This window comes from Moschus berezovskii, chromosome 22, assembly GCF_049115385.1.
Source record: "Moschus berezovskii isolate FMDL1 chromosome 22, NW_MosBer_1.0, whole genome shotgun sequence".
In the NCBI taxonomy this organism is placed as follows: Eukaryota; Metazoa; Chordata; class Mammalia; order Artiodactyla; family Moschidae; genus Moschus; species Moschus berezovskii.
In genome coordinates, this window is record NC_142481.1 from 19576799 (window position 1) to 19600232 (window position 23434).

A 23434-nucleotide genomic window follows, 5' to 3' on the forward strand; every position below is an offset into this window, starting at 1 on the left:
ACTGCATTTGGAATGTAAGCTAGATTTTCTAGCTATTACAAAAAAACTTGGATTCTAAACATACACCTGTGGAAACTGTTGATGTGTTCAGTGTCACCTCCAGTTGCTGGTCAAGCAGACAAGGATTGATAACAGTGTCCCTTTGGTTCCAGGACTCTGCATTGGGATCTGAGCCTTGGGGGTGGGGATGGGGGGGCGGTTATCTAGCCTAAAGGGAGTGTCTGGAAAGCTTAGTGGGTTATGTACTTTTCAAGTGACCTTTGGAATTTTGACTGAAAATAGTAGAGACAGAAGCAGTTGGAGGGATGGGAAGGGATAACCCTGCTCTGCTTGCTGTCCCTCAACTGCTAAATCAATACAGACAGAAGTTCAGTTCCGTATCTGGGGGAATGGACTCAGGTTGTATAAAAGTTTTACTGTGACTGACTGGTTCATAGATTTTCTTGGGGACACCCATGACAATGAAGTATTCTTTGGGCTTTTATGGTCATTTAGTTCTGTTCAACTACATGAAGACTAAAGTAAAACCCTGTCTCATCATCCTAAGGCTAGCATTTTCAGGGTATATTCAGCAGTTATATGACTTGGGATTTTTGGAGCAATCCCAAGTCCTTATTATTTAGTAGCTGTTTAAATCTTTCATATATCTATATGTGTATGAAAAATTCCCCTGCATTTGCAATTCCCTCTCTACTTTCCCTGCTGATGTGCTCTTCCTGAGATGTTCTAGACAGAGATAGCATAAACGTAGGCCCTCCTAGTTTTTACACTAATGGAAACACATTTACAGCACTGTGTGTATATGTATTTGTATATATTCATATATACACCCTGGGGAAGGAAATGGCAACCCACTCCAGGATTCTTGCCTGGAAAATTCCACGGGCAGAAGAGCCTGGTGGGCTACAGTCCATGGGGTCACACAGTTGGACATGACTGAGCACACACACATTCATATTTACAACTGTGTTCTATACATGTGTATATGTGAATAAGGGCTTCCTAGATGGCTCAGTGGTAAAGAATCTGCTTGCCAAGCAGGAGGTACAGGCTTGATCCCTGGGTCAGGAAGATCCCCTGGAAGAGGAAATGGCAACCCACTCCAGTATTCTTGCCTGGAAAATCATATGGACAGAGGAGCATGGCGGGCTACAGTCCTTGGGGTCATGTGAGTCAGACACAACTGAGCGAGCAGGCACACAGATATGAATGAATGTATCAGAGCTCTATGTGTTCATGGACAGATTTTCCTTCTTTTTCTTAACAGAGCTACAGAGGATACTAACCAGCTATCCCATGGTTATCTAACTATTGCATTTATAGACAGACATTCCATTGTTTCCTGTCTCTTGCAACAGTAAACAATGTTTTGGTCAATATCCGTGTCTGTACCTCTTTGTGCACATAGGAGAGTTTATGGGATTGAATTTCTGTAAGTGGAATTACTAGGTAAAAGGTTAAAACACTTTCAAATTCAATAGGTATTGCTAAATTGGCCTCCAGAGAGATTGTATCAATATACAGTCCTACCTGTTTGACCTACCCATTTATCAGGATGGCACATTACACCTGTCCAACTGGTATAGCTTTAATTTGTATATCTTTTATTCAAAGTATTAGCACTTTCAAGCATGTTTAAAATTCATTTGTACTTATTATTTTTTGTTTAATAAACTCTCTAACCATACTCATTTTCTTTTGGACTATGATTCTTTTTCATGTTGATTTGTAGAATTTTCTTGTATATAAATGATCATTTCTAATACAAATGGGCTTTTCTCTTTTAAAGTAAAGATGACCTTATTATGTAACAACCTAAATGGGAAAAGAATTTCAAAAAGAAAAGATACATGTGTCTAATGTACACATAAATCACTTTACTGTACACCTGAACTATCACAGCATTATTAATCAACTATATTCCAATATAAAATACAAAGTTAAAAAAGAATAAAAGTTGAATTCTGTGCAAAAAAAGAGTAAAGATGACTTGTTAAATGTAGAACTAAATGTGATTCAGTGTCTTTAACTAGGTGTGGTTCTGCAGATGAACAAATTCATAAATCAGAAACAATTCATTCTTACAGCATGGTTCCAAAATTTTTTATTTGGAAAATATGGTCATTAAAGAGCATTTTGAAGTAATTTACCTAAATATGCAATCCATTATGGCATCACACATTTGCAGAGTAAATCAAAGTGACTTTAAAACATTTTATAGTTTATGAAACTATAAAAATTATAAAACTATAAAATGTACATGACCTAAAATATTTTTATAGTTTATAAAATTAGAAAAGTAATAAATATACACTCATCTGTTTTTAAAAGTCCAATATATGGGTTGGCCAAAAAGTTCACTCGGATTTTCCTGTAATCTACAGGAAACGCGAACAAACTTTTGGCCAACACAATACATATGTGCATAAATTTAAAAGTACAAGTTATCTGTGTTTATACCAAAGCAGCAGCCCTGTTAACAGTTTGGTGTGTATTCCTCCTAACGTCTTTCTCTACAGCAACAATAGGTATTTAAATAATGTTTCCCCCCAAAGTGGAAGCTACATGCTGTTCTGTAACTTGATTTTTTCAGTTATGGATTAATCTTGGATGTTAAGAATGGTAACTTTTGCAAATCAGTTTTTTTAACCTCTGTAAGTTGACAGTATATCACCATAGATACGGCTTCTTTTGGGAGTCATCCAACCCCAACTAATGGGCTAGAACAGATAAGGCCTTTGGAGACATATCAAGTAGCTCACTCTGTGCAGATCATTTCTCCTGCAGCTCCAGGGTCTTGCACTTGGGGGACATTTTACACATAGCTGGAGGAGCTTAGACTGGAGGGGAGGTTGCTGAGAATAATCCCAAGGAAAGAGGGCTCACATTGAGGCCTTAAAGGAGCCAGCACCTAAAAACTCATTTTGATTTTCAAAAGATTTGTCTTCTCACCTAATTAAAGGTAGTTTTTTTTTTTTTTTTTTTTTTTGGTTTTGGTTTTAAGACGCAACCTGGCATGAATGTGCAAAGAGAAGGAGTGGGGTCAAAACAGTGGGTGGACAGAAGTGGGTTCCTCCATTTGCAGGGCAGGAATAGAGACGCAGACGTAGAAGACACAGTGGCCACAGTGAGGGGCAGGAGAGGGTGGACGAACTGAGAGCGTAGCGCTGAAACACACACGTTACCCTGTGTGAGACAGCTAGCTGGATAACACAGGAAGCTCCCCCCGGGGCTCTGTGACAGCTGAGGGGCGGGATGGGGTTAGGGAAAGGAGGTTCTAGGGAAAGGGGACACACATATATACTTATGGCTGGTTCACGCTGTTGTACTGCAGAAAGCAACACTACATTGTAAAGCAATTATCCTCCAATTTAAAAAATTAATTAATAAAAAAAAGTGCATTTCAAGGAGACTCACCTTATGTCTCCAGAAGTGGGGTTGTCTCCTCTGCACGGAGGCAGAGCAGCTCCGCCTGCAGGAGGCTGGCCTGTCCCCCCAAGTGGATCTGCTGTGCATCACCTCTAAGGACCGAGTCCTGCTCTCCCAGGGCCCCAGCTGGAAGGGGTGCCCACAGGTAGGGGGTGCTCTGAAGTGAAGGTGGAGGGGCTGCTCCAGGGTTGTCATGCAGGGCGGAGAAGTCTGCTTTATACAAACACACCCAATGCAGGAGGCCTCCACTCAACAAGCCTTATGTCCTGGCCCGGCTGCTTCTCTCCAGAGAAAGGGGCCCTTTTTCTTCCCAACAAAGGCACTTTCTGCTCAGCCAAGCCCCCGGGGGCTGCATGTGCCTGGGCGGGGGGGGGGGGGGCCTTCTTCCGAGTCAGCCCAGACTCTCCAGGCCCTGGCAGTCTTGCCTGGCACAGCTTCAGGAGGCTCCGGATGGTCTGCCTGGGACAGCCCTGACCCAGGGGGTTGGGTCTTCCCCAGCATCCTTCGGGGCCACCCTTGAGCTGCTCTCCTACTTGGGAAGAAACTTGAGTTCTGGGAGGGTGGCCGGGTAGCAGTTTTCTTGAATAGAATCCATTCTGTGTTCATTCAACAAATATTTGAGGCCCTACCATATGCCAAGGCCTGTTGTAGCTCTGGAAATAGGCAGAACAGGACAGACGAGGTCCTGTCTTTGTGGAGCTGGCATTCCGAGTGGGGGAAGCCAGACAGGGAACAAGTCAAATGAGTAAACAAGATCGTTTTCCAGAGAGCGCTATGAGGAAAAGAAAATGCACAGTGGCCAAGGCAGCAATGGGAAAGGTGGCTCGTGAATAACACGTCCCCGAGTGGAGCCTCTCGGAGAAGGTGAGGCTCCAATGACAGGAAGGAAGGAGTCATGCCAACATCTGGGAAGAAACCCCAGGGAGCTGGCAGTGTAGCGCCCAAGGCTGGGAGCCCAGTGGGCAGCCAAGGAGAGTCTGAGGTGTAAAGAGAGGAGAGGTGAGGGCCAAACTGTGCGAGACCTTGTGGTCAGGCCGAGACGCTGCCTGTCCTCTGCCACAGGCGATGGGCAGTCCCAGGAGGGCGAAGCAGGTGAGTGTCATGATCCAAGGCTGTTCCCTGGGGACAGTGAGTGGGCAAGGGGGGCAGCGGGGAGACACTCAGACACTGCTGCATGGTCCAGATGAGAGAGTGTGGGGCCAGGATATCTGCGGGGTAAGCTGGAGGGAAAGCATAAACTGGGTTACGGGCTTGGCATTGCTGCTGACTGACGTGTCCTTGCACAGAAGCAGGGCCGGAAGCAAGTGGGATCACCGCCCTCCTGTTTGCACTGAAGGGTGCTGGCCCCACCAGAGTGCTGAGACCCTGTCTTGTGGATCCCGCATAGCGTCCTTCAGCTCAGACTCCCCAAGCTGGACCCCCAAGCAGGAACCCCCACCATGTTAGAAGTCCCCATTCACACCCTCCTCTGGCTGCTCCCTTCCCTCTGGGTGAGGACCCTACAGGCCAAGGAATTTCCTGCCCAAACAGCCCAGAACTAGCTGCCTGGGTCCTCATGGACCACTTTAACAGGCACTTGGAGGGTGCACACACCAAGATTAAGGGGTGATGAGAGGGGAGCAGTTTTCAAGGGGGATGGGTAACGTTGGAGCCCTGCACTGGGCATTGACAACCACCTGACTAAGGACCCCTCTGGTGGGGGATGGCACAAGGTGTAGGAAAAGAAGGGGATGTCCTGATACAACCATGTTCCAGAGTCCCAGTTCTAAATCAAAATCTAGCCTTCTAGGACCCTGTGAAGATTTATTTGTCAAGGCAGGCAGGTAGAATGTATTTTATTTAACAGTTTCTTCATTTGATTGATAATGTCTAATGTTGAAACAGATGGTGTGGGGGCTGCCATTTGTAATCTTGTCCCTGATCCCACAAAAATGTGGGGTGGGCTCCCACCCACATCCAACAGCTTGCTTTCTGGAGTGTTCCCCAAATTCTGGCTGAGCAGTTCTGGGACCCATTACCTACCAAAGGAGTTTTGTACTGAAATAAAGGATTTTTCCCGGTTTACTAAACAAAATTAAGATAATGGAGAACTTTCTGAATTTTTAATTTTGACTCAATTTTCTTTTTCATAAATCTTTGCCTATCTGCTAGCAGTTGCAATCACCTAAACAGGAAACATGACAAAAAACATACATACACATTAGAGGGGATAGAAACTCAGAGAAAACCAGGAACAGCTGAACCTGACAGTGCGGGTCTTCTATGGACCTAAGCAACTCATGGTTTTGGTTTTGTGTGGTCAGTGTAGCCATCTTTCCCAACAGTTAGATCATTTCTAGCTCATGGTGACAGAATTGATTATGCCTTGTCATATTCTGTGTGACTTCTCAGTGCTTTGTCCTAGAACAAGTTGAGAATGCGCTCTAGTGAATTATTGCCCTCAGTTTACTGAAAAGGCTAAGAGAAATTCAATAACTTTCCCGAGGTCACCCTCGTATTAATAAATGGTGAAGGAGGGGTTGTAACAGGTCTGAGGAATCCTCCACACCACCTGACCTCTTGATGAGACAGGACACCTAGTCTAAGGGTAATAAGAATGTCTTCTCCGGAAATTCCCTGATGGCCCAGTGGTTAAGAATACACCTTCCAATGCAGGGGAAAGTGAAAGTTGCTCAGTCATGTCCGACTCTTGGAGACACCGTGGACTATACAGTCCATGGAATTCTTTAGGCCAGAATACTGGAGTGGGTAGCCCATCCCTTCTCCAGGGGATGTTCCTGACCCAGGGATCGAACCCAGGTCTCCCACATTGCAGGCAGATTCTTTACCAGCTGAACCACCAGGGAAGCCCCAGAATACTGGAGTGGGTAGCCTATCCCTTCTACAGAGGATCTTCCTGACCCAAAATCAAACTTGGGTCTCCTGCATTGCAGGTGGATTCTTTACCAACTGAGCTATCAGGGATCCAATGCAGGAGACATGGGTTCAATCCCTGGTCTGGGAACTAAGATCCCACATGCCGTGAGGCAACTATGCCCTCATACTGCAACTAAAGAGCTCACATGCTTCAACAAATACCCAGCACAGCCAAAATTAAAAATAAATAAATAAAAAGAAAAGAAAAAAACAGAGCCTTAAAAAAAAATGAATGTCTTCTCTAGGTGCCCAGGGTCTGTTCATAAGAAACACTAGACTTTAGGTTGACTGTCCATTGAGTTCGTATGTTTTACCATATGCACTTGTATTAAAAAGTAACTGGTATTTTGTTTTGTTTGTCTACATTTTAGGAAGGTCTTTGAGAGTATTTTATTGAATTGCCATATTGGATATACTAAATTAGCCAGAGGGCAAACCATGATGGAAAATTACAGTTCTTGTCTTCTATCTTAATTAGAGCTTACTAATTATCTTAACTAGTACTGCTTTGGAGTGATCAATCCTACATCTGTTTAGCCATAGATAAAGTTGGTGGCTCAGCTGGTAAAGAATCCACCCACAGTACGGGAGACCTGGGTTCGATCCCTGGGTTGGGAAGATCCCCTGAAGGAGGGCATGGCAACCCACTCCAGTATTCCTGCCTGGAGAATCCCCATGGACAGAGGAGCCTGATGGGCTGCAGTCCATGGGGTGGCCGAGAGTTAGACACGACTGATCGCCTAAGCACAGCACAGAGTGAGAAACTAAATCAGGAGGATTCATTCTGGCTTTGTTCTTCAGAATTCAATTGATTTTCAAACATAGGTACTAATTCTCTTGTAGGCATTGCATTAGGAAGGTTGAATCAAAGTAAAGTAAGAACTTGTTCACTCTGTCTTTTCAAAATGATCAGTGTTATGAGTGACTCTGAAACTCGTGGAGCACCCAAAACTCAGAACCACGATTCAAGGGAGGGGTTGGCTCTCACCCACCGTCTCCCCAACCAGCCTGCCTGCCCCCAGCTCGACAGCCTCTTCCCCTGAGCTGTCTGGAGCATAATTCACACCTACGAGCTGCATTTTCACTTCTATTGCTAATTTGTAAAAAGTAGAACCAGAGCCAGCGCATGCTTCTTCTCTCCTAGGGCCCCTGTGGTGGCAGAAGTCAGGTCCTGGGAGCTGATGCCCTCAACGCGGGGTCCCTGCCCCACGTCCCCTCGCTGACTCCGCTCACTCCTCGAGGACGGCCAAGTGCCATCAATTAAGATGAAGCAGAAGGACTGTAAAGGTGGTCAGATTTATGAGCCTCTATTACTACTGGCCCCATCTCAACTGTGAGCCACAGCACTATCTCCCTCCCAAGTGACTCCAACCAAACGTCGCTGCCCACGTGTCCCATCGGGCCATGCCCCCTTCCATCTGTGGGCGCCTCTCATGGAAAGAGGCTCCAGTGACCCTGGGCTCTCCCCCAGGTACTGCAGCCACTTTTTGTTTCACAGGTTAGACGGCCCCTCAACTCCGCCTCACCTCTGGGCTGCCCACCCACAATCCACTGTGCGTGCGTGCAGGCTCAGTTGCTTCAGTCATGTCCGACTCTTTGTGACCCTATGAACTGTAGCCTGCCAGGCTCCACTGTCCATGGGGATTCTACAGGCATGAATACTGGAGTGAGTGACCATGCCCTCCTCCATTTTTCTGCATTCGCAGGCAGGTTCTTTACCCCTAGCACCACCTGAGAAGCCCCCACAAAGCCACTACCTGCTCTCTAAACTCCTTCCTCTTCACCCCCAGGTGTTCTCTTGGCTCTCAAAGGAAAAATTGGACAATGGAGGTGGCTGTTCCTGGGTCATGGTCCCCTCCTCCAGAATGGCAAATCAGGCAGGGGTTGTCCTGTGGGTGGTGAGACCTCACAACCCCCGAGGCCAGGGGGGACCGTCTATTTTCCCTGCATTACATATCTTGGGGGATGGTGACCCCAGCCAGAAGCCAGCCATTCAGCCCCCACCCAGACTCCAAGTTCTGACATCTCATTCAAATCGTATTCATATCAAAGGATAGTCCCTGCCCTCTCTCCCCCCTGCAGGGGCCTCAGGCCTACTTCACTACTCCCCTCTCCAGCCCCTGGTGGAGTGATTTTTCAGGAAACCAGATTGGATCACAGCCCTCCTCTGCGAAAAAATGGACAGAAAATGCCTGTAAGAGAGGCTCTCTCCTTCCCGGCAGTCTCCCTGGCCATGAACCCAGCCCCGTCTGTGGATCCAGCCTTATCTAGGCCCCTCCCCAGCAATACCTGCACTCCAGTCCATCTAACGTCTTGTCCTTTGTCACCAGAATATGACATGCACTCGCAGCCGCTCCACCTTTGAACATGCCGTCCTGCAAATTGCACCTCTCTTCTAGAAAATTCCTGCTCATCCTTCAAGTTGGAGCTCAAAGGTCCACTCCTGCAGGAAGCCCTCTCCTATCCAGGTCAGCTTGAGCCGCCAAAACAAAAACCACAGACTGAGGACTTAAACCGCAGAAATGAGTTTTCTCCCAGATCTGGAGACTGGAAGTCTTTGATCAGGGTGCCAGCATAGTCAGGCTCTGGTGAGGGCTCTCCTCCTGGCTTACTGATGCCACCTTCTCCCTGGGTCCTCACATGGGCGGTGGTAAGTGGCGGTGAGATGCTTCCTCTTTTCCTTTTTTTTTTAATAAACCACTAATCCTATCAGACTAAGACCCCACATTTATGACCTTACTGAACTGTAACTACCTCCTGAGAAATCCATCCCCAAATATAATTACACTGGGGGCTGTGGCTTCAGCATATGAATTTGAGGCAAATACAATGGCAACCCACTCCAGTACTCTTGCCTGGAGAATTTCACAGACAGAGGAGCCTGGTGGGCTATGTCCCTGGGTCAGAAAGAGTCGGACACAACTGAACGACTAACACTTTCACAGTTTAGCCTGTAGCACCTCCTCAGTTGGTTGCTGCTGCTGCTGCTAAGTCGCTTCAGTCTTGTCCGACTCTGTACGACCCCAGAGACGGCAGCCCACCAGTCTCCCCCGTCCCTGGGATTCTCCAGGCAAGAACACTGGAGTGGGTTGCCATTTCCTTCTCCTCCTTCAAAGCCATATCTGCCAGTGCAGGATATCCTTTACCACAACACACTCATCCTTCCTCTGAATTCTTGTCTCCCAACATACATCTGACAAAGTCACGGGCTCGCTGCCTCTACCCAGTCCCATTTCCTGCTCCTTCAGCATTGCCTCCTCTGTGAGGAGGTCCCTGTCTTTTAGCAGACTTTTTTATGACAACTTGTTTGTCTCCCCAGCTGTGACCAGAGCTCTGAGAGGGCAGGAGCTGCTTCTCCCTCACCTCTGGGCACTAAACACCTTACACAGAGCTGGCCTTGTGGGGAGCTTTCTGCTTCTGCTATGAGAAGACCTACAACCCTGGCTCTGAGTCCCGCCTGGTATCTCTCACTCCCACAGTGAGGTCTTACTAACAAGGTCTTATTCCAATGCTCCCCCAGCCCAGGAGTCTCTGCAATTTTCCTGGATCTGAACTGGACATGGAACAACAGACTGGTTCCAAATAGGAAAAGGAGTACGTCAAGGCCGTATATTGTCACCCTGCTTATTTAACTTATATGCAGAGTACATCATGAGAAACGCTGGGCTGGAAGAAGCACAAGCTGGAATCAAGATTGCCAGAAGAAATGTCAATAACCTCGATATGCAGATGACACCACCCTTATGGCAGAAAGTGCAGAGGAACTAAAAAGTCTCTTGATGAAAGTGAAAGAGGAGAGTGAAAAAGTTGGCTTAAAGCTCAACATTCAGAAAACTAAGATCATGGCATCTGGTCCCATCACTTCATGGGAAATGGGGGAAAAGTAGAAATAGTGTCAGACTTTATTTTGGGTTCTCCAAAATCACTGCAGATTCTGATTGCAGCCATGAAATTAAAAGACACTTACTCCTTGGAAGGAAAGTTATGACCAACCTTGATAGTATATTAAAAAGCAGAGACATTGCTTTGCCAACAAAGGTCCATCTAGTCAAGGCTATGGTTTTTCCAGTGGTCATGTATGGATGTGAGAGTTGGACTGTGAAGAAAGCTGAGTGCCGAAGAATTGATGCTTTTGAACTGTGGTGTTGGAGAAGACTCTTGAGAGTCCCTTGGACTGCAAGGAGATCCAACCAGTCCATCCTAAAGGAGATCAGTCCTGGTTGTTCATTGGAAGGACTGATGTTGAAGCTGAAATTCCAATACTTTGGCCACCTCATGCGAAGAGTTGACTCACTGGAAAAGACCCTGATGCTGGGAGGGATTGTGGGCAGGAGGAGAAGGGGACGACAGAGAATGAGATGGCTGGATGGCATCACCGACTCAATGGATGTGAGTTTGAGTGAACTCCGGGAATTGGTGATGGACAGGGAGGCTTGGCGTGCTGCGGTTCATGGGGTCGCAAAGAGTCGGACACGACTGAGCGACTGAACTGAACTGAACTGAGGAGGAGACTTGCCTGCTGTGTGCACAGGGCAGCAGATGTACAAGCTAGAACAGGTCATTGTTAGTAGCCCTCTCTTTGTTCCTGCACCGGGGCAGACTTCTTTTTAGCATCGCAGCAAAAATGAAAATCCCATTCCATGTTTTCCCTCCAGGTCTCCAGAGGTGCACGGTGTATAAATGGTCCTGCACCCTGGGGCAGAGAGCAGCTCCTCATATAGGCATTTATTGAATACATCCACTTTTACTCCCAGGCCAAAAGTATCAAGCTGAAAATATCTTATGTATGAGCTCTGGAACAAAACATGAAGCAGTTGGGTCATTAATCATGGGTAATATGTTGAATAGGAACTTGATTAAAGCACAGTCTGCGTTCCCCAGACGAAGCTGCTTCTTTGCTGTGACCACAGTGGAAGTTTTGCCTACCCCGGCCTTGCTTTTACTCTGCGCCTCCTTGAGGGCTCCTGGACGAGTGGTGGCGTCTTGCCAGCCTTTGGAAGCCCGCTGTCCGGGAGGGGTGGTCACCGGCTCAGCCCCGAGGATTCTCAAGCAGGCAAACTTCCAAATAACGCCCAGACGGCGTTGATCTTCGGGGCACTTAGTCGATAAGGGGCAATGGGGACTAGAGGCGGGAGCAATTTGCGGGCCCACGAAGCCACTAGGGAGTAGGCTGTCCCCGCGATCCCGAAGCAGAACGCGCGAGGCGCCACGTGGCTGGGGAAACGCGCTGCCGTGAACCCCTTCCCCCCGCAGCAGCCAGTGCGGAGGCGGCGCGGCTCCCAGGGGTCACGGGGGCCCAGCCACCTTGTTCCTCAGGATTCCAGGGACCCAGCGCCCTGCGAACCAGCCTGCAGGGCTGGTTCTCATTAGGTGCTCGGACCCTGAGCCGCAGAGATTCGGAGGCCCCGGCTCTCTCTACAGCCCCCGCTCCCGCCTTGGAGAGCACCTGAATGGGGAGTAGGGGAGAAGGTTGTGGTTTCCAGCGCCGATGATCGCCGGCCCCGCTTCAGGATCCCGGTCTCTGAGTCAAATTCACCTCCTCCCCCTATGCGTCTCCCCTCGCCCGGGTACCCCAGCCCCGGAATCCAGCTGGGCCCGTCCCGCTGGGAAGAAAACTGGCGGCCCCGAGCCGGGTAGCAGCGCCAACTCCATGCACCTAGCAACACCGCGAGCTCCGGCAAGGAGAAGTAATTAACAAGAAGGTTTCCCAGCCCGGGCGGGTGGAAGAGCCGAGTCCTCTAGACTCCGGGACTGCGGCCGCCTCCCCTTTCCTCCGCTCTCCGCGGGGTCCTAGCGCCCGGCACTGAGGGCCCGTGTGACCCGGGAGTACTTGCGCGGGGCGAGCGGAGCGGAGAGGTACTTTTGCGCGGAATCTGTGCGAGCTCCTGGGTATCAGAGAGAGACGCAAAATCCCGGTTCTCCTTGGCATCTCCAAGCGGCCGCGTGCACTGGGCCGCACGTCCGAAACTTCCCTGCCCCCCACCCCTGATCCCTTCTTTACGCAGCCTCCTTGCAGAGTACCCGAACCCGGACGGAACCGGTTCCAGCTTTTAAAGTGAGTCCGCGCCAGGGAAGCTCAGGGACCAAGACCTGCCTCTCCGCCCACCCCAACCAATCCTAACCCCCCGTGCGGCGTCGGGTGTTCCCGGGCTCCCGGGTCTTTGGCTGGAGGTGGGTGCCCTGGAGAGGCTAGAGGAGGGGTCCTGCCGTCGACCACTCGTGCGCGGGGGCGACAACTCTCCCGAGGGTGGGGCACCGCGCGCGGGTCTCGGTTCGGCTGGCGACTCAGGAGGTGGTAGGCGTTGCCCCGCGGCCCCTCCCCGCCAGCGCTGAGCTCCAGCCCCACTCGCCGCCCTCTGCAGACTGCAGGCGCTAAGACCCAGGAGGCGTTGCGCCGTTGTCACCGTTTGGACACTAGAGGGCGACAAACCGCCCCGGTATAAATGCGGGGCCCGCGCGGGCCTGGCCATTCGCGACCGGGAGCTGAGCGGGCGCGAGCGAGCAGGGGCTCTGGGTGGGCGGCGGCAGCAGCGGCGCCCCGCGCAGGCTGGAGGCCGCCGAGGCTCGCCATGCCGGGAGGACTTTAGCTCCCCCATGGAGTCGGCCGACTTCTACGAGGCGGAGCCGCGGCCCCCGATGAGCAGCCACCTCCAGAGCCCCCCACACGCGCCCAGCAGCGCAGCTTTCGGCTTTCCCCGGGGCGCGGGCCCCTCGCAGCCCCCCGCCCCACCTGCCGCCCCGGAGCCTCTGGGCGGCATCTGCGAACACGAGACGTCCATCGACATCAGCGCCTACATCGACCCGGCCGCCTTCAACGACGAGTTCCTGGCCGACCTGTTCCAACACAGCCGGCAGCAGGAGAAGGCCAAGGCGGCCGCGGCCCCCGCAGGAGGCGGCAGCGACTTTGACTACCCGGGCGCCCCCGTGGGCCCCGGCGGCGCCGTCATGCCCGGGGGGACGCACGGTCCCCCTCCCGGCTACGGCTGCGCGGCGGCCGGCTACCTGGACAGCAGGCTGGAGCCTCTGTACGAGCGGGTCGGGGCGCCGGCGCTGCGGCCGCTGGTGATCAAGCAGGAGCCGCGCGAGGAGGACGAGGCGAAGCAGCTGGCGCTGGCCGGCCTCTTTCCCTACCAGCCGCCGCCGCCGCCGCCGCCACCGCACTCGCACCCGCCGCCCGCTCACCTGGCCGCCCCGCACCTGCAGTTCCAGATCGCACACTGCGGCCAGACCACCATGCACCTGCAGCCCGGCCACCCCACGCCGCCGCCCACGCCCGTGCCCAGCCCGCACCCGGCGCCCGCGCTTGGCGCCGCTGGCCTGCCAGGCCCTGGCGGCGCGCTCAAAGGGCTGGCCGCCGCGCACCCCGACCTCCGTGCGGGCGGCGGCGGCAAAGCCAAGAAGTCCGTGGACAAGAACAGCAACGAGTACCGGGTGCGGCGGGAGCGCAACAACATCGCGGTGCGCAAGAGCCGGGACAAGGCCAAGCAGCGCAACGTGGAGACGCAGCAGAAGGTGCTGGAGCTGACCAGTGACAATGACCGCCTGCGCAAGCGGGTGGAACAACTGAGCCGCGAACTGGACACGCTGCGGGGCATCTTCCGTCAGCTGCCCGAGAGCTCCCTGGTCAAGGCCATGGGCAACTGTGCGTGAGGCGCGCGGCGGCGGGACCGCCCTGGGCCGGCCGCCGGCTGGGACCCAGGGAGTGGCTTCGGGTCTCCGGATCTCAAGACTGCCCGAACCGCGTCTGAGAGCCTGGCCTGCTGCGCGTGCCCCTTGCCTTCCTCTGCGCCGGACACGGTGCGTCTAAGATGAGGGGTCTGGCAGAGAGGAGAAGCGCCATGGGGCTGAGCCGGGAGCCCGGCAACTCTAGTATTAAAGGAATAACCCTGTGCCTTGGAAACGCAAACTCACCGCTCCGATTCCTACCGAGTAGGGGGAGCAAATATGTGCCTTGTCAATTTATTTGGAGGGTTCCTGCCCCCATGAGAAGAGGGGTGCAGGCCCCCGGCAGGAGGAAGGTTCAGGGAGCAGAGATCCCGATAAGCCAGCCCTGGCGGCGGCTCCTGAGCGCCTGTCCTTGGAGGGGAGGAAACACAGGGACTTGGGGCTTTGAATCTAAGGTTGTTCGCCTTGTTCTACGTGAAGGTGGAGGGTCCCTAGTTCCTTGCCTCTGAACTCCCAGCCTGCAAAAGGCTGGGTTCTCCTGGGTAGAACTCACTGAGATGGATATCACCAGGTGACCAGTGGGAGCCTGCAACCCCCAGTCAGGTCAGAAAGCTAGGTCGAGAGTTAGCTAGGAGGACATATGTTCATGGGAGTGGTGGCCTGGTGGAAGAGGGGAACCTAGAGCTCTGGTCTGGGGGTCAGTAGGGAGTGGTGAATGGACACAGGGGCCATCAGCCTTGTCTGTACTGTATGTCGCCAGCATTGCCATATACACAAGAAGCACAATCAGTCCATCCCAGAGGGACCGAAGTTATGAGAAGCTTTCCAAATATTTTGCTTTATCAGCCGACATCAACACTTGTATCTGGCCTCTCTGTGTCCCTGCGGTGCCTTGTGCAATGTGAATGTGCACGTCTATGCTAAACCACCATTTTATTTGGTTTTTGTTTTGTTTTGGTTTTGCTCATAAACTTGCCAGAATGAGGCTCTTCGTCAGCAGCTGCAGGGAGGGTCTGCGGCCGTCTTTCCTTTTGGTTTGGGGATTGTTTTTGCTCCCAGGGGAACCAAAGAGGCGAGGTGGGCTTCCCCTTTCCCCTCAGCTCTCCCTGGGGGTGGCTGTGGGCCTCGGTCCCCTCGGTCTCCCCAGAGGCCCTGGCCTACGGGTCTGGAAGGGAGGCGGCCTCAGCCAGCATTCACTCACCAATTCGATCACTTGGCCCGGGAGCGGGGAGGGCGGCTTTGGTTCTCTTCTTTGGGGAGGACATAGAGTTTCATGCTAGATGTTTTATGTATTATATCTATAATATAAACATATCAAAGTCAGTTTTGGTGTCTTTTTAAAACTAGAAAATCTACTTCCAAGGTTTTCTGTGGGCCAGGTCACATTTGTGAATAATCACAGCATAGTCTCTGGCCGAGAGCCTGACTTTCATTAGCTCTCCACCCATCCTGAGCCCCTCTTTACATTAAGGGGGTGACTTCTCCCAACCAAGGCAAATAAATGGCAGAAGGTAGACAAGGCTCCAAGCTGAGAAGACCAAAGCCTGGAGAGGTTCCAGGTGTATAGTGGGAAGAGGGATGTGCGGAGGTATCACGGGGCCTTGGTGTGGCCTCTCAGCCCCTGGGAGGAGAAGAGGGACTTAGAGAGGAGGCCCTCCGCCTGAAGTTGTCACAGCCCCTCTGGAACGCGGGCAGGCCTGGCCCAGGAGCTCCAGGCTCCAGAGGCCCTTTGACCACACTGACTTCCAGATCACTCACAGCCCCAGCTCTGGAAGCCTTGCTCACACCTGCCTTTGCCCCAGCCCTCCGGCGGGACTGTGGGCGGGCAGGGAGAGGCCACAAGTGGTAAGGACCCTCCACCCTTCCCTGCTTGCTCAGGCCCACGTGACTGCTGCCTCTCCCAGCGGGGGCCCTGACAGGAGCCCTCCACCCGGCCCTGCTCACCTGCCCTGCCCCAGCCCACCCAGGAAGGGGGACCCACGGCAGGCCTGCACTGGATGTCTGGCCCTTCCCCACACACTGCGCGAAAGGCAAGGAACAGGCCCAGCATTTGCCTCCCCACTGTGCCCACCCTGGACCAAGACCCTGACTCCAACAACTGCCCCATGAGGACAGGTATTCAGGACACCCCCGGCAGCAGTATTGCCCTACCAAGGGAGGGCACACACACATGCCCGCAAGAAGAGGGCCCAGGAGGAAGTAACCCAGGAGACCAGCAGGGCTTTCAGAGTTGACTCTCTCTGAGGGTAAAAGGCAAAACTCTTTGCCTTTTGTTTTCACCCCAAGACTGTTCACTTGAGCAGCTGACGCTGTATGCCAACGTGGGCTGTGACCATTTCAAGAAATTACACATTCTTTTTAAATTCTGAAAATTTTCGCTTCACCTGCCCGTGTGGTTAAAGGGGTGACTTACCCGCCTCCCACCCCACTCCCCCACCCCCTCCACCGTGCTATCTCTCGGTCCCTGTCTGGCCTCCTCCTCACCCTTGGCCGCCCTTGGTGGAGGAAAGGCCGTGAGCCCCGGTGAGGAGGCGGCAGCCTGCCCCGCCGCCTGGGAACCAAGGAGGCAGAGCCCCACCGCCTGCCTAGAGGCCTGGGGCAGGCCACAGCTTGCTAGGCCCCAGCAAACCCTCTCTGAGTTCAGTGCTAATTCCAGTTTTTCTTGTTTGAGGGGGCCAAGCCTCGGCTTCCCCCTTTGCCCCCAGAACAGATCCCAAGACAAATGGGGGAGGAGCGCCCCTCCTGTCCTCACACCTCTCTCTCTGGTTCCACTGTCCCAAGTCCACGGGTTTCCTCTTTCAAAGCTGTGTGCTCGCGAAAGGGCACCCCTCCTGTCACAGACCCTGAGGTCCAAGGCAGGCTTTGTTGGGAACAAGACAGTCCTAGGAAAGGGGTGGGGCACATGAGGCCCCCAGTAGGGTCCCCAGTAGACAGAGTAACCCACTTGGGGGGAGGGGGAGCGTGGGGTGAACCTGCCTGGCACGTGCACTGTGCCAGGGCAGAGGGGCCCCCACGGAGAGCTGGTCCTTGCCACCCACTGCTTCCTGAAGGGGCCCTCATGGTTCCCCTCCTGACTACAGCCTTCATGAAGACTTACTTCAAGAGTCTGGCCTGAGAACACACCCCAAGTATTTATTGGATGCCTACTGTATGCCGGGGGGTGGGGTGGGGGAGGAACACACAGTCCCGTGGACCCGAGATGTGCTTCAAGGGTGACAGGGCAATAAGGAGAAGTTCAAAGTGGGCTAGAGGCCCCCAGGGAAGGCTTCTTGGAGGCAGCAGTTTTGACCAAGACCCGGCCGTGAACCAAGTTCACTATGCCTGGTTGCTTCTCCTATGAGGGGCAACAGGGACCTCAGCCCCTCAGTAGGCCACTGGAGCCCAAGGTCCCCTGAGAGTGCTGTTCGGGGGAGCCAGCCTCCAGGGAAGGAGCAAAGGCAGAAGGGAGATGGGGAGGTGCCCCTTGGCACTGGATGCCTCCTGATGGTTGAGCACTGTCGCCATGTCACCCTTATCTCCTGGATCTCCTGGGAATCTGTGAACATGGGGTTTGGCCCTGACACCTGTGATGAGCCACTGGGACTGGTGAGGAGTGTCTGCCGCTCCCAGGTCTCCCGCCCCCACCTTCCCAGGCAGGAACCTGCCGCATCTCCTCTCAGAGAGCTGTTGATTTCCTGGGAGGAAATGGGGAGTGGGGAGGAAGCAGGAGGCCATTCGTGGAGCACGTCAAGGAGGAGCAGAAACCCTGACATTGCTCAGCCACAAAGCTCACCTTCCAGGCACCCACAGGCCTTCCACAGACACGGGGCCGCGTCCACGACTGGGCCAAGGCAGTATTCCTTCTGTTCCTTCCTACGCTGGCAGGAAGGGCAGGGCTTTACTCTTCTTCAGATGAAACTAAACCACCAGTGCCTTGCCTTCAAAAGGTCTTTCTTGTTTCTCTGAAAGTCTCTCGCTATCTCCCTTCTCAGGACACCCCTGTTCCTCCCCCTCCCCCAAACGCCTTTCTGTGGATGGAGAATTTGACGCAAGCAGAGACATAGGAAAGATACCAATTCACTATCAAAGCATCCTAGCCCCATCCCAGAGCAATTAAAAAGCCAGATGGAATCTCTGGGAAAACGGCATTAATAACGCGAACAATCTGTGCAGGCCGGCAGGGACCCAGGAGCTGCGGGCGGGGGCGGGGAGAGGCTGGGGTGCTGGAGTGTGAGCTCAGAGCAAGGGCTCCGCGCATTGTGGCCAACTGGGGAAGAGGCCTTCACAAAGGATATGTCTAGGCCTAGGTCTGGCCACAGCTGGGCTGTCCCCTCTGGCCCCTGCAGGGCCCACTGTGCATTCTGGATCCTGGTCGCTGAGAGCCAGGCAAATGTGGAACCCATTACTCAGGCAGCCACAGCCTCAGCCAGCCCCTTTCTGGCACCCAAGAGCTTTGCTTCTCTCCACTTTTGTTTTTGTTTATTATTTTTCTAGCCTTCTGGCCCCACCCATCTGAAACAGGCCTCCCTGGGTGCCTGTCGCCCAAAGATTTCCTTTCTCTTCATTAGCTGTGTCCAAACCTACTGCCCATTCTTGAGGACAGCAGGAGGTGGTGTCGGGGACCCCCGTGGGGCCTGAACCTCAGGCACTCCCCTTAGATTGCAGAGCAGCAGGCAATCCTGGCAGGGCCAGCTGAGCTCTCAGAGGCTGGCATGATTGCTAGGAGAGCAGGGCACAGGGGGTCTGTACTGCCTGACTGCCTTGTGGGGCCTAGAAGGGGCTGAATGAGCACCACAGGCAAAGGAACTTCTGCTGCTCCAAAGCCTTCTCTAGGCCGAGCCAAGGCAGACACTTCCATAGCCCCATTTTTCAGACCATGGATTGGAGCCCCACCCAGTGTGGACTTAAAGATGTAGTTTTCTTATAGCCATCAAGTTGGAATGGGAATCGGTGTTATTAAAAACATCCTTTGTGATTCTTACAAACCCAGAAAGCCACTTTCTGAACTTCATCTTCTCTGTCCCTACCCTTACCCTCCACCCTCACCCTCCCTGGAAACTGTTCTTCTCCAGGTCACTAGAGCTAAAGCACACAAGCTTGCCTGTGATCCTGCCTTTCTTGGCCCCTGGCTGAATCTGGACCCCATGGACGTCCAGTGTCTGGCCCACAACAGGTCTTCAACACGTGTGTCTGAACGCATGGATCTCTCTGCAACTCATCTCTCACCCTTAAAAAAAACATCCACACCCTCTCCACTGTGTGCAGGGTCTGGGGCAGGGGCAGGTTGGCCTGAGGTTCACCAAGCAGGGGTTGGAGGGTCGGGAGGCAAAACAAGGGCACCAGAGATAAGGCTCCACCGGGCTGGCCCACTCTAGGTGAGTCGTTGCATCTACCAAGTTAATTTTTAAAAGCAAGAATCCTACGAAAGGTGACTTATCCAGTTCTAGATAATCCTCAACGTGTCTGTGTGATCAGCTCACCTCCAAGTCTAGCTAGGCCCCAGCAAGATGGTTGTACCGGTGGAGTATACAGGGAGGAGGTGGGATTCCAGGAGAAGGGGAAGAGGGTTGGAGCGGGGCAGCGTGCCCAAGCCTGCAGGGGTTGCTCAGAGACACTGGGCAGCTAGGGTCATGGTGTTTCTGATGGAAAGATCTTTCAGCCCTTGTATCTCCCCTTTTGTGTCTCCCTAGGGTGACTGGCAAAATCATTATTGAGAGACTATGGCCCAAGAGCGGAAAGCATCAGTGACCAAATATAGTGGCCTAGAGTCAGAACATGTCACCTAAGACAGGGTCGAAAGAGAATCATCAGGGCCTGGCCCAAGCCTGCTTCTTGGCGGGTGGCAAGAAAATATTCCTGCTTCTTGGCAGATGGCAGCCAAGCTTTCACCAGGAAGTAAGCCTGTTCTTCCGGAGCAGCCCCTGGCCCTACCGTACCTATCCAGGGAGGGCTCAGCAAGTCCACCCCTTTCCCCCAGCCAACACAAGTGTTTTCCCTGGAGCCCCCGGGAATCCGGGCCCCTCTGGCTGGTGAGGAAACATGGCTGATTTATGGCAGCCCTTCCGGCTCATACGTGGGGCATTCATCTCAGCTGGATGTGACAGCCCCTGTCCCTGAGAACCGGGACGAGAGGTGTTAGGACTGGGCTGCCTGCCCCAGAGGGAGCCGCTGTGGCCTTCCATATCAGGTTCGGACCCGTCTCAGGTAGCCTCCTCAAGTGATTTACAATTTGCAAACACGTTTTATTTGATTCCTCAGTTTTGCTAGAGCAATTACAGTGACTCAGCGTGACACAGCGCTCCCAACACGGTGTCTACGCACTGTTAGGAAATGCATTTCCTTCACTATTTTGCCTGGTGCGGCAACATTTTAAAAATAGACTCATTCACTGTACTTGAAGGCAATTTGTTCCAAATTTTCCCACTAATTTGATTTTAATCTGATATTTAAAATTCATGTGACCACATTCCCACTGATTTATAGAGAATAAGCCCTGCCTGGCAGCAGTTTAACTGGCCTTCATCCAGGAGTCCACAGGACGAAGGATTTATCCTGGGACAATTCGAAGGCAAAGGAGTCTGTGCTGCTTAACTCTGGCTAGTTCAGCCTTGCAGGTGCCTCTTGCCTGGGGCCAGCGAGTGTGGGCTGGAGGTCGCTGCCACTCTTCTGCAGAGCCCTGGCACACGGTAGGTCAACAGTCCTTGTTGAGTGGATGCATCCAGCGCAGATGACCTGGCATGATACACCTACCACTGAGCTGGGTGCTAGAGGAAAGCACTTTGTTCACATTTGATGAATAGAAGTTTCCTCTTGCTCCCAACTCCAAACTCCCTAGGGTTGGAATGGGCCACTGGAGGTGGGCCTGAGGCAGTGGCACCACCCGACTCCTGGCTTTTTCTCTTAATGTCTGTGGGGGCCCTCACCAAGTCTCTTCATTTCTCTGGGCTTCAGTTTCCTTTTATGCAAAATTTTATGCAAAACAAGTCCCACATCATGGAGCTGTTGTGAAAGGTAAACAGGCAAAGCTTGTGAGACACTTGGCTCAAGCTGATGAGATTGCCATCTCTGAGAGTTAGGGCAGGAGGCAGAGTGGGCGCAAAGGCCACACCCGGTCCCTGAAAACTCTCCTGGAAGGAGACAGTCATCTGAATAATTTAGGGCAAAAATCTTTGTACCTGGAATAACCAAGTTCCTGAAGTCACTTTAATGTCGCTTAGATTTTTTTCCCCCAGGAGACCTTCCATTTGCTCAGGAAGCATTTAATGAGTTCCTCTTGGGTGCAGAACCCTCTTCCCTATGACCTTGAAGGGTGAGCGGAGGTCACACCCTCCTCCACTGCTCTCAGCAGAACAGGTGAGAACACCCCATGTGTGTCGTAGTAGAAGTTTCTTGATACTAGTGTAGAATCCCACGGGATGACTCCTGGTTAGTAAGGACAAGCATTCTCACACTTGGGGGTTATCAGCCTCCCCAAGTCCTGAAAGATACCCCCTCCCTGCTCCCCTGGTCCTTCCCTCACTAACTCCTTTCCATCTGGAAGGCTGGGACCCCAGCTAGGAGGGTGGCCTTGCCTCCTCCATTACTGCTGGATGGGAATGGAGGGTACGCTGGTGTGTCGGGGACACGGGGTGGGGGGGCACACCTCCCATCTCCTTGCCTCCCTCAGTTCCCCACTGGGTCACAGCAGCCCTTGGCCAACCAGTTGGTTCCCATTTGGCAACCCAGCTCGAGTCCAGGAAGTGAGGGGAGGAGGCTGCCCTGGGCACTGTGGGGTGGCCGGGCTGGGCTCGCACAACCAAGGAAGTCCCTGGGTCCAAGGAGGCTGAGAAGGCCTTCCCCAGAGCTGGGGGCCCCAACAGGAAAGAGCTCTGGAACCGACCCTGCTTCTCCCTTGGCTGCTGGGAATGCCACCGCAAGAGCAGCTTGAGTTACTGAGCAAACTCCTCAGGCGAGGGAGGCAGGTGGCCCTCCTCTAGGGCACCTCCACACAGGAAGCAGTTGGCTGCCACTTGTCAAGGGAGGGCTGGAGAAGGGATAGGCTACCCACTCCAGTATTTTTGGGCTTCCCTTGTGGCTCAGCTGGTAAAGAATCCACCTGCAATGCAGGAGACCTGGGTTCGATCCCTGGGTTGGGAAGATCCCCTGGAGAAGGGAAAGGTTACCCTCTCCAGTATTCTGGCCTGGAGTATTCCATGGTCTGTAATGGTCCATGGATTCACAAAGAGTCAGACACGACTGAGTGACTTTCACTTTGTCAAGGGAAGGCAGCAGGGAACCAGAGGGGCCGGGAGGCCCTCAACCATTGGCTACTCCACAGCCGGCTCAGCCTGGAAAGGAAAGCGGGCAACTCCCTGGGGCGAGTGTGAGGGCAGGGGTGCAAGAGCATGCTGTGGGCATATAGACTCGGCTGATTCCGAACCTCTGGCTGGAGGCACTTTCAGGCCCAGGAGGAGTGGCAGGTACTCCCAAGAACAATTCCCAAGTTCACCAAGGCCTGACCTCTATTTGGGGAGCGATCTCACCTGGGAGGGGTGTGAGTCATGGGCCAGGCCTCTGAGCCGAGGAGGGGAGGTGGGGACGATGGCTCCGAGCCTGAAGTGTGTCAGAGGCGAGGTGAGCATCTTGAGTGATGTGCCGTTTATGTAATAATGTGGGGCAGCGCTGCCCAGGGTGTGTGTGAGGCGAGCTGGAAAGGACAGCAGCACTCTTGGGTCCTCTACTCGCCAACTGAGCTGTATCCCAGGCTCCCCGGGGCCCCAGATCTCGCCAAGGAGTCCAATCTGCCAGGACCGGTGATGAGACCCAGGGCAGAGGCAGGATTACCACCGGGGCCCCTGTGCTCTGCATCCGGTGGAAGAGTTTCACCCTCTCCACCCTGAAATCCACCCAGGGGAGTGAAACCTCATGTATTCTTAAGTCTTTCCTTACCGGACATATTCCATGACACCCTCTCCCTCCCCTGCCTCGGCCCAACATTCCTTAACTTAATCTACTTGAGTTTTTCATTTTAAAAATTAAATCAACTGCACGTTGCTTGGAATATCTTGGAATATCAACTGCACGTTGCTTGGAATATCAGAAATTGGAAGGGCATGTCCGAGATACCGCAGAGCCAGGTTTGGGGGCCTGCACAAGTACATCCGCCCCCGACCACCACCACCATCTTCACTCATCATAGGCTTTCTCCATAAGACAAGCCGCTGGGATGGTACCCCCAACAGCACAGTGGTTTGGAGAGACCTGCTGCTGGGGGTGGGGAGATGGTTACACAAGGGCTGGGCCTGCATCGCCACCCAAGCGGGGGCGTGAGACTGTGAGTGTCCTTGCCTGATCACACACCGGCTGTGTGACCGAGCGCAGGTTTGGCAGCCTCTCTGTTTGAGCGTGCCTAAGAGGTGTGCCGGATTCCCAGAGGCACGATGATGAATGGGTGTCCCTGCAGAAC

At 53.1% G+C, this 23434-nt stretch overlaps 1 protein-coding gene and 1 long non-coding RNA gene across 8 annotated transcripts; both read left to right on the top strand.

Moving 5' to 3' along the window:
• Window positions 1–4134: 4134 nt before the first annotated feature.
• On the top strand, window positions 4135–10769 carry LOC129546898 (uncharacterized). 7 transcript variants are annotated; one of them, XR_008683962.2, is made up of 4 exons: window positions 4135–4521; window positions 7490–7816; window positions 8428–8539; window positions 8676–9132. It is a non-coding gene; the product is annotated as an uncharacterized LOC129546898 (long non-coding RNA). The 7 variants fall into 7 exon arrangements; XR_008683964.2 differs by lacking the exon at window positions 8428–8539 and adding an exon at window positions 9866–10769 and having other exon boundaries at window positions 4136–4521; window positions 8676–9005; XR_008683961.2 differs by lacking the exon at window positions 8428–8539 and adding an exon at window positions 9866–10769 and having other exon boundaries at window positions 4136–4521; window positions 8676–8995.
• Window positions 10770–12762: 1993 nt separating this feature from the next.
• Window positions 12763–15333, top strand: CEBPA (CCAAT enhancer binding protein alpha). Its single transcript, XM_055412307.2, has one exon. It carries the CDS (start codon window positions 12940–12942, stop codon window positions 13993–13995), a length of 1056 nt encoding a protein of 351 aa, XP_055268282.1. The 5' UTR covers window positions 12763–12939; the 3' UTR covers window positions 13996–15333.
• The last annotated feature ends 8101 nt before the right edge of the window (window positions 15334–23434 follow it).

Coding starts and splice junctions, on each gene's coding strand:
- CEBPA (XM_055412307.2), top strand. CDS start 12,940: ATGGAGTCGGCCGACTTCTACGAGGCGGAGCCGCGGCCCCCGATGAGC.